The sequence below is a fragment of the Vigna angularis genome, chromosome 8 (assembly GCF_016808095.1).
Source record: "Vigna angularis cultivar LongXiaoDou No.4 chromosome 8, ASM1680809v1, whole genome shotgun sequence".
Classification (NCBI taxonomy): Eukaryota; Viridiplantae; Streptophyta; class Magnoliopsida; order Fabales; family Fabaceae; genus Vigna; species Vigna angularis.
The window spans coordinates 17,014,547-17,027,275 of record NC_068977.1 but is presented as its reverse complement, the minus strand read 5'-3'; the positions used below and the strand labels follow the sequence as shown (position 1 = coordinate 17,027,275).

At 30.5% G+C, this 12,729-nt stretch overlaps 1 protein-coding gene across 5 annotated transcripts; it reads right to left on the bottom strand.

Moving 5' to 3' along the window:
- Positions 1–3,630: 3,630 nt before the first annotated feature.
- LOC108345651 (uncharacterized) lies at positions 3,631–12,204 on the bottom strand. Of its 5 annotated transcripts, XM_052867531.1 has the most exons (15): positions 11,987–12,041; positions 9,775–9,858; positions 9,174–9,257; positions 7,850–8,051; positions 7,583–7,680; positions 6,732–6,818; positions 6,506–6,644; positions 6,070–6,315; positions 5,557–5,696; positions 5,263–5,457; positions 5,024–5,114; positions 4,784–4,931; positions 4,288–4,524; positions 3,965–4,095; positions 3,631–3,868 (listed from the first exon to the last, which is right to left on the bottom strand). In XM_052867531.1, exons 3-13 carry the CDS (start codon positions 9,227–9,229, stop codon positions 4,406–4,408), a joined length of 1,521 nt encoding a protein of 506 aa, XP_052723491.1. In that variant the 5' UTR covers positions 9,230–9,257; positions 9,775–9,858; positions 11,987–12,041; the 3' UTR covers positions 3,631–3,868; positions 3,965–4,095; positions 4,288–4,405. The 5 variants fall into 5 exon arrangements, with proteins under 5 accessions (XP_052723491.1, XP_052723489.1, XP_052723490.1 ...); XM_052867529.1 differs by lacking the exon at positions 9,174–9,257 and having other exon boundaries at positions 11,987–12,204; XM_052867530.1 differs by lacking the exon at positions 9,174–9,257 and having other exon boundaries at positions 4,793–4,931; positions 11,987–12,204.
- Positions 12,205–12,729: the final 525 nt, after the last annotated feature.

Below are 12,729 nucleotides of genomic sequence, written 5' to 3'. Positions count from 1 at the left end.
GGATCCTCGTTTCTTGACACCTGGCGTCCGCGTAGAGGGTTTTGGGTGCGTTTTAAATGACTGACAGAAGGGATTTTGGATGCGCTTTTCCTAGGTCTGACAGATAGATTCTAATATATATTGTAAGAGGTTAATTTTAAATCTTTTTAATTATTAAAATTTGTTTCGTTATACACACTCTAGTAAAGAAAACATGAGACTTATAGTGTAATTTCTCTTATTTATAATAGGTAAACAGTAATGAAAATAAATACAAATGAATGAATAGATAGTAAAAATTGTAATTTCCAAAAATATTTTGAAATCATAATTTTAAACATGGGATGGTTTTCTGTTACTTTTTTATCCATTTTTATACACTTTTTATTTACTTTTTCATTAATGTATTTAAATAAGAGAATCTGAATGAAATATATGATTTTGTGATATGAAAAATTATACTTCCTTAAAAAAAATTAATTTCAATCTAATAATTGAAAATAAATAACATTTAATCTCTTATAATTTATTGTATAAGAAGAAGTTTGGAAGATCTAAGGTGAAACTTAAATATAAGGAGAATTAGTATGAAAAATGGTAAACGATGCAGTAAACATGATGTGAAGTTCTCGACAAATTTGGAAATTATAGTTAATCTTGTTCTATATATTTGTGATGCACTCTTTTTTATATGTGCCTGTTTTCCTAAGGAGGTTTTAATAAGACATATCTAATTAATAACACAATATTTTATCATGTGATTATGTTATAATTATTCTACTCACATATATTCACTCTAGTTAAACATGATAAGGAAGCTTCATCATCCGGGATGATCCTCCCATAACTTCATTAAATTAAAAGTTTGGATAAGGAAGGTTCATCGACTAATATTATCCCTTCCATAACTTCATTGAATTCAAAGTTTGGGTAAGGAACCTTCATCTAATAAGATGATCTCTCCAATAATTATATTGAATTAAAGGTTTGGGTAGGGAAACTTTATTATTCAAGATGATCTCTCCCAGAACTTAATTGAATTAAAAGTTTAGGTAAGGAAGCTTCATTCACTAAGATGATCCCTCTTATAACTTCAATGATGAATTTAAAATTCCTTAACTTTATTAAAAGTTGGCATGTTTCGCCAGTTGAGCTGATCCCTCCCATAATTTTACTTGATTTTTTTAAGACTCTACATCTGGGTCGACGATTTTAGTACCACTCCAAAAGGCCTCTTATCAATGGAGGTATGTTATGTGTATATAAACCCGTGTTCATCTCTTATTTTATCCGATATGGGACTTTGTTTGTATCCAACAGTTAGACGTCATTGGCACCTAGTTGTAGTTTTCCTCAAGGATGTTATGTAGTTTTGCTTCTTTCACAAGTAATAAATAAACCAACTCATATGATGTGATTATTATGTAATACAATGGATGATAATTGTTGCTTAAACTCATATTACAACTAGTTTTGAAAGAGTAATAATTATTGAATCAATTACTTTTGAAACTTAGTTTTTTTATATTAATTAAAATGGTTGTCTTTTGCGCATAGATTCAAGAGTCTTACACCAATCACTCAAAATCCATATATTATAATTTAGTGTTATTTTGGCTATATATCATTATGTTTGGTATGATGCTTCATATATATGATTTGGAGTGAAAGTCATAAGAACTTTTTTTTTTTCATTGTTGTTGGTTGAAAGTCATTCATGCATTCATAAATCATGGTTTTTCTCTCCTCTTGGTCTATACGTATCCTATTTAGTATTTCTATTTTTCAGTCATATTGATTAAATTTAAATTATCTCACTCTACATGCATGGTCGAAGGTATACAATATTGTATATTATTTTCTAAAAGATATTTTATCATATCTAACTCTATATTTAGATAATATCAAAATATAAATAGGTATTAGGTCAATGATCTAAAACAAATTAATGTCAAACCTCACTATACACTCATATATCACGTAAGGTTTTGTCTTAAAACAACTCAACAACATTTCAGATATTAACTAACAAATACATAAATTGTAATATTCAAATGTAACTGAAATATAGAAGTAGACATTTAATTTTTTTGACAAACTATATCGTAGAACTCTTCTTTAAGTTGAGAAAGACGACCATCATCATGTTATTTGAGTTGAGAATTTTGTGATGGATGTAAATATTACGAAACAGAAAAACAAATATTTATATGTATTATTATATTTAGTTTTCATATTAATTTTATGATAATTTGTGACCATAGAACTTAGGTGAAAAATATTTCTTATTTATGGCATCTTTACTGTTCATTGATGAGAGGATAATATTTCTATTATTACATTTACGAGAATTAATATTAATTTATAGAAGGAAGCAATATCGATATGCACATTTAATTTTTTATTACAAACGTAGAAACACAGCAGTAAATAGGTTGTTCTTTTTTATTGGTTCAGAAAAAAATACAGTTTTCAAAGAAAAAGATGCTATTGAAGTTTTGGAGAGGTTCCGTCTCCAACCTTTCTTCTTCTGAAACGAAAACAAGATTTATGGAAAAGACAAAGCTGCTGTGATATGAGACAATGCTTCCACCTGATGTTGCAGAGAGGTTCGCTAGTCCTCTGCTTCTTCTTCCTAATTAAAATTTGTCTTCTTATACAATTCAAATAAATGATTAATATTCTTTCGCCATAACTCTCCAAATATTTACTAAAAGTAATATGAATACATTCAAATAAAATATCAACATTTCAATTTTTTTTTTAAATTATGTATCCATTAATTGTTTTTCTTAAATTATCTGATGACATAATTTAAGAGTATAGAAAACACATTGGTTTCTATAATAATATACAAATAAATATGGCATCTTGTAATAGATTAAAGGATACGTTAGTCATTTACCTTCCTCTCGTCGTTTTCATTTTTCTCATTGATGAATCTTCTCATCAATATTACTTTATAGAAGGAAGCAATCTCAATCTGCGCATTCAATGTTTTATTATAAACGCAGAAACACAGCAGTAAATTGGTTGTTCTTTTATTGGTTCAGAAAAAATGTAGTTTTCAATGAAAAAAAAAGATGCTATTGAAAAGATGAATACAGTTGGCAATAGAAAAAACCCTAGAAATTGCAGAGAGGTTTCGTCTACTACCTTTCTTTCATATTCATCCTATTGGTTCAGAAAAGAGGTAAAGAAAAACAGTTTTCAACAAAAACAAGATTCATTGAAAAAATAAACCTGCTGTGATCGAAGACAGTGCTTCCACCTGATATTGCAGAGCGGTTCGCTAGTCCTCTGCTTCTCTTCTTATATAAAATTTGTCTTCTTGCAGAATTCAAATATTTTAATTTAGTTGTTTACCTATGCATGAACATTAGTGTATGTATTAATTTCTTTTAATGATTTATAAACATTAGTGTATAAAAACATAAAAAAAAAACTAATAACAATATTATAGATATTCAACTAACCTTTGAAATTTATAAATAATTCATACACATTGACCTAAAAAAACTATTTATAAAACTATTTATTATGAACAACTTCTACAAATAATCCTACACACTTCTTATAATGGATTATATGGTTATGGAAAATAGCAACACTCAGTAGTATATTGCTAACATTTGATCAAGACAAAAAATCTAGAAATCTTCTTATTGTTACTATTATAATATTCAGAATACATTGTCACTTTATAATGAATATATCATTGTACATCTAACTAGTTAAATAAAAAAAATACAACTGTAAATAGTAATTAAATTACAAAAAAATCATTTCATTTCGTATTCCACTAAAATAAAATACAAAAAAATTATATACAATTATTACAATAATGAAGGTCCTTGAATCCAAAAACAGAGGAGATTTCCACCGAAACCTAAAAAACAAAAAATGATATCATGTTAAAAAGAATCTTAGCAACATATAGTTATTAGTAGATAAATTTACAAGAGTCTCATCATTAATACAATACCATTACTCCACTGAAAGAAGACCCATATGGAATGAGGGTTTTTGCCAGCAGTATGCTATTAAGAACAATTAACATTAAACATAAACTCCTACAAACTTTTTTGAGAATTGAGACTCTTAAGTCTTTTAGCCCTGCAACCAAGGTAGAAAAGAAACATGTGATTCAATAGCTGTGGCTTAGTCTACAAATATAAACATACGAATAGGACATTAAAAATTCACCATCATGTTCATTGACAAAATATAAGCAATTCAATTTCAAATATGATGTAAAGTATCTGAAATCACAACAACAATTCACTCAAGTTTAAGAAAACAACTCACCTTGAAGATATATATTTATCAATCTCGTCCTTCTCTGGAAGACCGTAAACAAACCAGTTTTCTTCAGGTAAAGTAGCAGTTTCATCTTGTATCTTCATATCTGCATTGATGCTTTCTTTTAGAAAACTTGCAGCAGAAGAACCGATTCATCATTGTAACTTTGTAACTTCCAAAATGTCATCCCATTGTTGTCCACAAACTCTGGATTGATTCTCGTGGCATCACATCCACTTTTGTCTTTAACATAAGAAAAACAATTGTCAACCTTTACAATAGCATAAACATTAAAACTAGTAACATATAAAACTACTATATGTATCCAAACTTTCCATTTTGGCCTAGTTAAGAGCGTTAATTTATTTAAGAAACAAAATTACCTACACATACTCTATTTTCTGTTTTTACCACATTAAGAACATTTATTTCTTTATTAAACCAAGACCTACCTAGATGTTTAACCTTAACGTCTATTAAGAAACAATTAATCATGACATACATTTTTCACCTGTGCTCTTTAACCTTAACATCTCAATGTGTGCTTCGTCAACCTCAGTTCTTATCTTTATATGAGCATCATGCTCCTCCCCTGGAATGGAGGACACTTTGGCATTCTCATTCTGCAACTTTTGTGCAAGACACTTTATCTGTACATATCATACACACAGAATTATTATGAACTGTAACAGCAAGGATAATCCCTATACAAAGAGCATCATAAGACCTTGTTTTATATTACCTTTTCTTTAGCGGCAGCAATCTTAAGTTTTGTTTCTTTCACTACTTTTGCATGCCTTGAATTTTCGTCCTGAATATAACTCCTTAGTTTTCTGGACATATTAAGCAAGTTTCCCACCACTTTAATTGATATTAAGACAACAAAAGTAAGAAAAAAAAAAGAAAAGAAAGATGAAGTGGTGAAAGTAATGAAACAAAAGAAGAATACACAAAAAAGGAATATTTTTTAACAGTACTTACTGAGTGTTCAAAGCTTCGTCACAAAGAAGAGTCATCAGTTTAAACTTTTTACACAAATCCAATTTATAGTATCCCCTGATGCCTTCTTGAAACCAATCCACAGGGAAATCATTTAGATGATATGATTGCATAATCAAATCCTCTAAATGTTTCAACCATGAATTAGTTTCATTCTTGGTTGAGAAGGATGGAGACCTACACCAAAATAATCCATATGGAAACTTTAATTCAAGCATCTCAAAAAAATTTAATCACTGAGAAAACTCCAAACAAGAGTTGTAAGGGATAACTCACTCTTTTTTCGAATTGCTTACAATCAATTCCAACAATCTAATGTGAAATTGAATCAGTGAGGAGTTATGTTCATCCATACTTTCTTCACTGATCAATTCTTTAAAAATGGTTTTAGCTTCTCCTTCCTTGAGATCAAGAGCCTGATTAAAATTACACACAGGAATAACAGTGAAGAAACACTTGATTAATATATTATGAATGGTTGCAACACCATAACTATAAAGCAAGAATTAAGCTTGAACAATAATACCATTTTTTCTAGGGTATATAATTTAATGTAACAGAAGGGAATATCATTCATGGTCAAAACGTTCAACTAAATGACCAACTGCAAAATCATCTAAAATTTGACTTTCAAGTTGCGTGATATTGACAGAAATAATTAGTTCCAATTTGGTAACATCCCCTTATAGCATTAAAGGAATTTGCCGATCCTGATTATTCAATCAGTGAACTATTAAATGCAATTAATTAGAAAAACCATCAGGAAAATTTGTTAACACGAAACCATACCTTTCCAAACACTCTGCAAAACTCTAAAATCTGCAACGCATTCCCAACCTCTTTGGGTGGTAACTGGATGCCAAATATTTCTTTTAACTCCATGCCCGGTGGCAAAAGAATTTCCTCTGCAATTGCTTTGCTCTCTAAGTTCATTCCAAAATTCTCACCACCATCATCTTTGGTGCAAACTACAGTGACATTTGCATCTGAAAAATTTTCATTTCCAAGTTCCCCTGAGAGAAATACTTCAGTCTCCTGCAAGAAATAACAAAAAAGAACACGAACCATCTCATGAAAAGTTTATCATAAATTGAAATATAAACACATTCACTCATATCATCATTAACTTATCATGAATTCGCACAGTTAAACAAGGGATCCTTTTCAACCAAATCTGTCAACCACAAGAGAATTAGCAAAGGGGACAGGTAGAAAAATAGCATACCTTTATCAGATTACCCTCATTTAATGGATTTGATGTTTCTAAATTCTTCTTCATTGCAAGCATTTCTGCAACTGACTTAAAGCCAGATTCCTTGGCACTACGATACAGGGGACCAGTAGGCTGTTCACCTCGTCGCTTTCTGCAAACATAACTCCTTTATCAGAATGAACTCATGGATACACTACCAACTCAAAAAGCAAATAGAAAAAATCGAAAAGAAACCCACTGGCAAAGACTACAGTTGCAAATGCCTCGACACTTCGGACATGTCCAATTAGCCAACTGTGCAACCTCTTCAGCATTCTCTCCATACCTAATTTACCACAGGAAAATCGTCATTGGAGAAAACATATACATATATACAAGTATTGTAATGTTATACTTCCGATTCTTTCATTTTGTACCAAGGATATCTCAGCGGACAATCAGAGCCTAATTCCTTCTAAATGTATAGAATGTTTGGACCCCAAATTTGGAACATTTCACATTTACAAAAACAATATTAGTCATAGTTTTTAGAAAAATTTAAGTTGTTCCTTGCATTGGACGTGTGTCCCAAATTCCATTGCTTTGCAACTATAGTTGAAACACACAAAAACCACCAAAATGTGTTGTCTTTTTTCTGTACAAGGCCACAGGTATCCAGCATAATAAACAATCTTACTCAAGGTAAGCAGAACCACTATAGACAACAACTGTTTCATGGTCCTACCCTGTTCTCACAAGATATAGTATCTCATGAGGGATACCAGCGACCTGGTACAAGACAAGATATTTTTGATATTTCTTTGTATACTCTTGCAAAACAATGGATCTTTGGATGGTGTTGCAAATTAAAAAAGGCTTTCCCATAAACATGGCCAAAAACAAGACCTTGAGCTCCTCTATGCCCTTCCACTGTTCCCATATCTTCATATATATCTTTGCTATGCTGCATATGATAGGAAGGAATATAGCAGTAACCTACTTGAGATTTCTTCCTCAACAGTGGTGCCAAGCATATCACACTTCTATGAAAAATACAAACATCTAAAATAAAATAAAATAAAAACCCAAGGTTTCTAATGCTGAACTGACCTAGTCAAGAGGCACTTGTGGCAGTACTTAATCGGACAATTCTTCCCTTTCTTTAAGTTCTTGCAGGTTGCAGCAAAATTCTCCTTCTTTTGCCGGCACTTCACAGTCGAAAACCAACAAAACAAATGTGTTATCATCCAAATGTACCACAAAATCAAGAAACAAACTGAACAACAAAGAGTAATACAAAAAAATCACCACACTCCAACATGCAACATGAAAAATTAGACATCACATAAGTAAAAAAGAGAAGAATTAATAAAATACTTGATGACAAGATTTTCCAGTTCCCCCAATTTGAAGGGGAGGACTGGCCACAACATCCTCGGAGTTCTTAGTCTGAGCAGAAGATAATCTCACGTCCATTTTGAGTAGGAGAAAGGAATTCTCTCTTTGAATGCTGAGTTGAAGGGAGTAGCAAAGGAAGGACGGCTGGTTTGGAATTTTGAGAGTGTCCTTCCGTCTCTCTCTATATATAGTTAAAAAAAACTTTATTAATTGCGGTAATGAATATATTGATTTTTTTTATCAACCTATAGATGTATTAAAGCTAAATCTGAACAATTTTCTGAAGATGTTATTCTAATTTACTAAAAGTAGTCTACTAAATGCCAAGTGGATTACAATGGAAATTAGCCATAGCTTTAGATTCCAAAACCAACACAGACTGTGATCCCAAAAAAGCCTGAGACAATACAAAAGTATTTAGTAGAATCTCAAATGCTGAGACAACACAAAAAGAAGCTTGAAAAAGAGGTATAAATGCTAAGGATAAGAATAGAAGTTATAAGCTTAAGATGAGGTAAAGTCCATGATATACCTCCAAATGAACATAAATGGAGTTTTAAATTAAATAAATAGTAACAAATGAATAAAAAAAGACCAGGGAACATAACGTGATTAAAAGAGCTAACAATACAGAGAGAGGTGATAGTGTGTGCACAAGGGAAGAGATGAACCAGCAAAATAAGTTATGCATCCTATTGTACTAATTTACTAATTTTTTGTTTAAATTAAAATTAGAAAAATTACTAATGATTGGTTAACTAATGCAAATTTGACAATCATACTTCGACAAGGATCAATTGTAGAACAGGAGAACTTCTATTCGTATTCCTCAACAGTGAAGCAAGACAGACAAAATGATGTCTCAAAACTGAAGAACATATCACAGGCTACTTTAGAAGAATGTTTAAATTCCATTATCAACAAGTTCATGCAGTGGCAATCTAATGGTCTAGCTAATGCTGCCAGTGTGGATGAAGATTGTTAAGAGTCTGTAGTATGAAAAAAGATTCACATGCAATCCCCTAATAGTTTAAGTTTATTTTATGGTTGGTTAATGACAAATATATCATTATGTATTAAGAAGGATTCAGTTTTGACCATGTTCAGAACCAAATCACCCTAAATTTAAGTAGCAAATTGGTTCAAGTACTGTGTTGTGTTTCATTTCAAACACAAGCAGAGAACAGAGAGAAATAAATGTTACTTTTATGTTTTATGTATTTCCTAAAAGTATGAAAATGGAGTAATAATATACAAAAAATAAAAGCACCTAATTGACTATTCACTAATTCAAATAACATACATGGTCATATAAGAATATTTATTTTCATGTCTCATCCAAATGCTGCTCATCTCCATAGCAATATCTGGTAAAATCACTCTTCACCTGTAAAATCACAGACAACACATGATAGATTTAATGTTCAAAGCCACCTAGGTTCGACACACAAGCAGCGGGTAGAATGGAATGATTAGAGGGAAAACTTGAACTAATGTTAATAGAAAACAAAACAAATTGAAAAGTATGGATGAACTTGATATTGAATGTATAAAATGACTATTTATAGGAATGAACTATTTGCTTGGTATGTACACCTATATGTCGTTGACAATTTTGGCATGATCCATGGACACTACACAAAAATGAACTCTGTACTACAAGGTTTGTTTAACCAATATATTAGTTCAGAATAAAAAAGATAATGTGGCAGAAACAATTAACAAATATGTTTAATCTTGTTAAAATCCTGCAACTGAGGTTAATTGACATTTCATATCGGTTTGACTCAACCACTGAGCCTTTTAGACTATACATCCAAATGTGACCATTTTAGATAACACATTATGAGTAATTTAAATTGAAACCAACAATGACGGTAAGAATTAATCTACAATGAGATTACCTGTTTAAGAATTGGAGTTGCACATGTTTCCCACAAGCTTTGAGCATTTGAATATGTGAAGCATGATGGCATGAGTTTTGCATACTGCAAAACAGATGGCACAATGACAGGATATAAACAATACGAAGAGTACGTGACCCACACGATCATTCAATCAAAACATCAATGCACCAAGAGAAACATGAAACAACTGTTAGGACTCAAATAGTCTAGTCTCATACTGTTTAAACATACTAGATGACATTTACACTACATTTTGATAATAACATTCATGATTAAGTTTTGAAGTAACTACAGAGTTAAACCACATATCCTCCTCTTGTTTGAACATATGCTTTGGAACTTGCTAAATCAAATAAAAAAACTTAATGAATTTATATTATATAACCTTCTATAAGACAAAAATAGCATGTCGCTAGTGTATATTTTTTGTTTTTATCAATAAGTATTATCCAGCATTCAATAGTCTGTTTTTGAGAAGGATTTACTTTCTGGTAAGATTTTAATAAAATAAGATGAATATTTTTAAGTGCTTTAATTTAAAATTGTAAATGGCAATAATATAACACATTAAAGGAAAAATATTACACGTTATCCCTAAGACACTTACATTAATTTCCTTTTTTGATAAATCCAGCATATATCAACAAACCAGAGATGTACATAAGCAGTCTAACAAGAAAGAATAAAGCTATTTGGAGTAACTTTTTACAAGAATATGAAAGATTACAAGAACATCCGCTTCAACTTTCTAACAATCAAACATTTGTTTCAGTACCCATTATCAAATGTCTTACCATGAATACAATCTATCTAATTCAATGTCCCAGAAGTACACTAGCTACTTCAAAAGAAAGTAATGCCAACCCTATTAGCTGATAAAGCTAAAGAAAGAAAATCTGGTAAAAAAAATTAAAGAAATGGTAGGATGATACACATTTCCATTCATTTGACAAACATTATAAGAATAAAATGTTCATAAAAGAGTGATTTTTTACACTTTTAAGAAAATAAAATAGAGTAAAAAGTAAAGAAGGATAGTGTCAAATGAATGTAAAAGATTTGAAACCTATGTCTTAAGGACGACTATCAAAGGTGCATGAATTCTTTTAAACTACAGTTTCCTTTGAATCAAACTTTCAACAACAACATTTAGCTGGTTTGAAACCTATGTCTTAAGGACGACTATCAAAGGTGTATGAATTCTTTTAAACTACTGCTTCCTTTGAATCAAGACTTTCAACCACAATATTTAGCTGGTTTTGAAACCTATGTTTTATTTAAGGAGGACTATCAAAGGTAGCAGACAGTATGGGACTTTACATACACACATCCCCACAGGGGAATGATGTCTGGTAAACTGGGCAATCCTACTAAAGTAAGTAATATTCCATCTTAAAACAGATTCATATTAACCAAAGAAGTTGCCCCACATACATATAAGTTGCACTGAAAGACTTGATGTATGCAATGTGGGACTTCTAAACATTTCTCTTATAACTTGTGCTGTTAGCTTTTACATCAGACTTTTGATTTAAATTTGTCAACAAGTGAAGTTTACAAGTAGACTTTATTGGACAAACTCAATTCGTTTTAACAGGTTTCTTCCATTATAAATATTTAAGACTGAATTTAATTCAAACACCACCAAAGTGCTTATAGGTGTTTATGATGCAAGCATTTGCAACAAGTTATTTCTATTATTGAAAATAAATTAAAAATAAGGTGTTACACTTGGGATGTAAGTTGTCTTGATAACTCATTATGAGGAGATAAACTGAAAATAGTTTATTAACCTACTTATAAATCTTTTCAAACATTTACACAAATGCAAACACTCTAATTTCCAAAAAAATAATATTTTTACCAGAAATGGAAACACCTTTGTATAAGTTGTCTTTACAGTATCAAATTTAGATAATTTATTTTCATAAATTACAAATAACACCTATTAGGTCAGACCAATAGACCTTTCATAATTACTATTATTATTAAACTACAGCTTTTATGTGCATGCTCTAAATTTCTTACTAATTTTATGAACTATTCTGAGTTGAGAAGGTCAATCATGATCTTATGAACTTGAGTGAGTTAATATAAACCCTAACAGTAAATTACTTCTTCCAAACTCATCATAGGTATGGTCTGATTCAGTTCATATGTTGAGAAAAGAGGAACAGAAATATGGTTTCCAATGAGTGAAAACAAATACCATAGGAACCAAGCTGAACCGATTGCGACCACCATGCGGCACAAGTATGAAACCCAGATGAACAAGCAGTGACCGACTTCAGCGCTGAGTCGGGAGCGAGTTGAATGGTGAAGAATAAAGAACCGGCCGGAGGGGACAGTCGCATCATCGGACATTGCAGAGATGTTGCTCTGTTAATAGCTTCGGTTTTCCTTCCTTCTTCTCTCAAAGAATTGTTATCATACAGAACTTTATTATATTTGGTAACAAGGTTTCCATAATTATACTGAAAGTACCAGAATGAATACAAATGAATATTTTATTGTTTTACATAAAGTTTGTAAAATTAAAAATTATATACCAATTTTTTAATTGAAAACTGTTATATACAAAACATTTTTTAAAAATAAAAGTTATACTTTTTTTCTTCTATCCATTTTTTATTGTTTGGGTTCTTTCATGACTGTATTTAATTATATTATAAATGAGAGAACTTTACAATAAGGAGACAGATGAAATAATTTAAATTTTGCTATAAAATATTATAATACCTTCAAGTGATGATTTTATTTCTCGGGTGTGCATTTACCATCATACTAAAATTCTCTCTAATATTTTAAAAAACTAAAAAACAATGTCTTAAAAAAATATTGATTATCAATAACTTTATATCTATATAAATAGGATATATTTTTTGGTGATTCCTTTTCTAATTTTACTCTCTTAATTATTATTTTTAAAGTTTAAATAAGCAATTATAATAA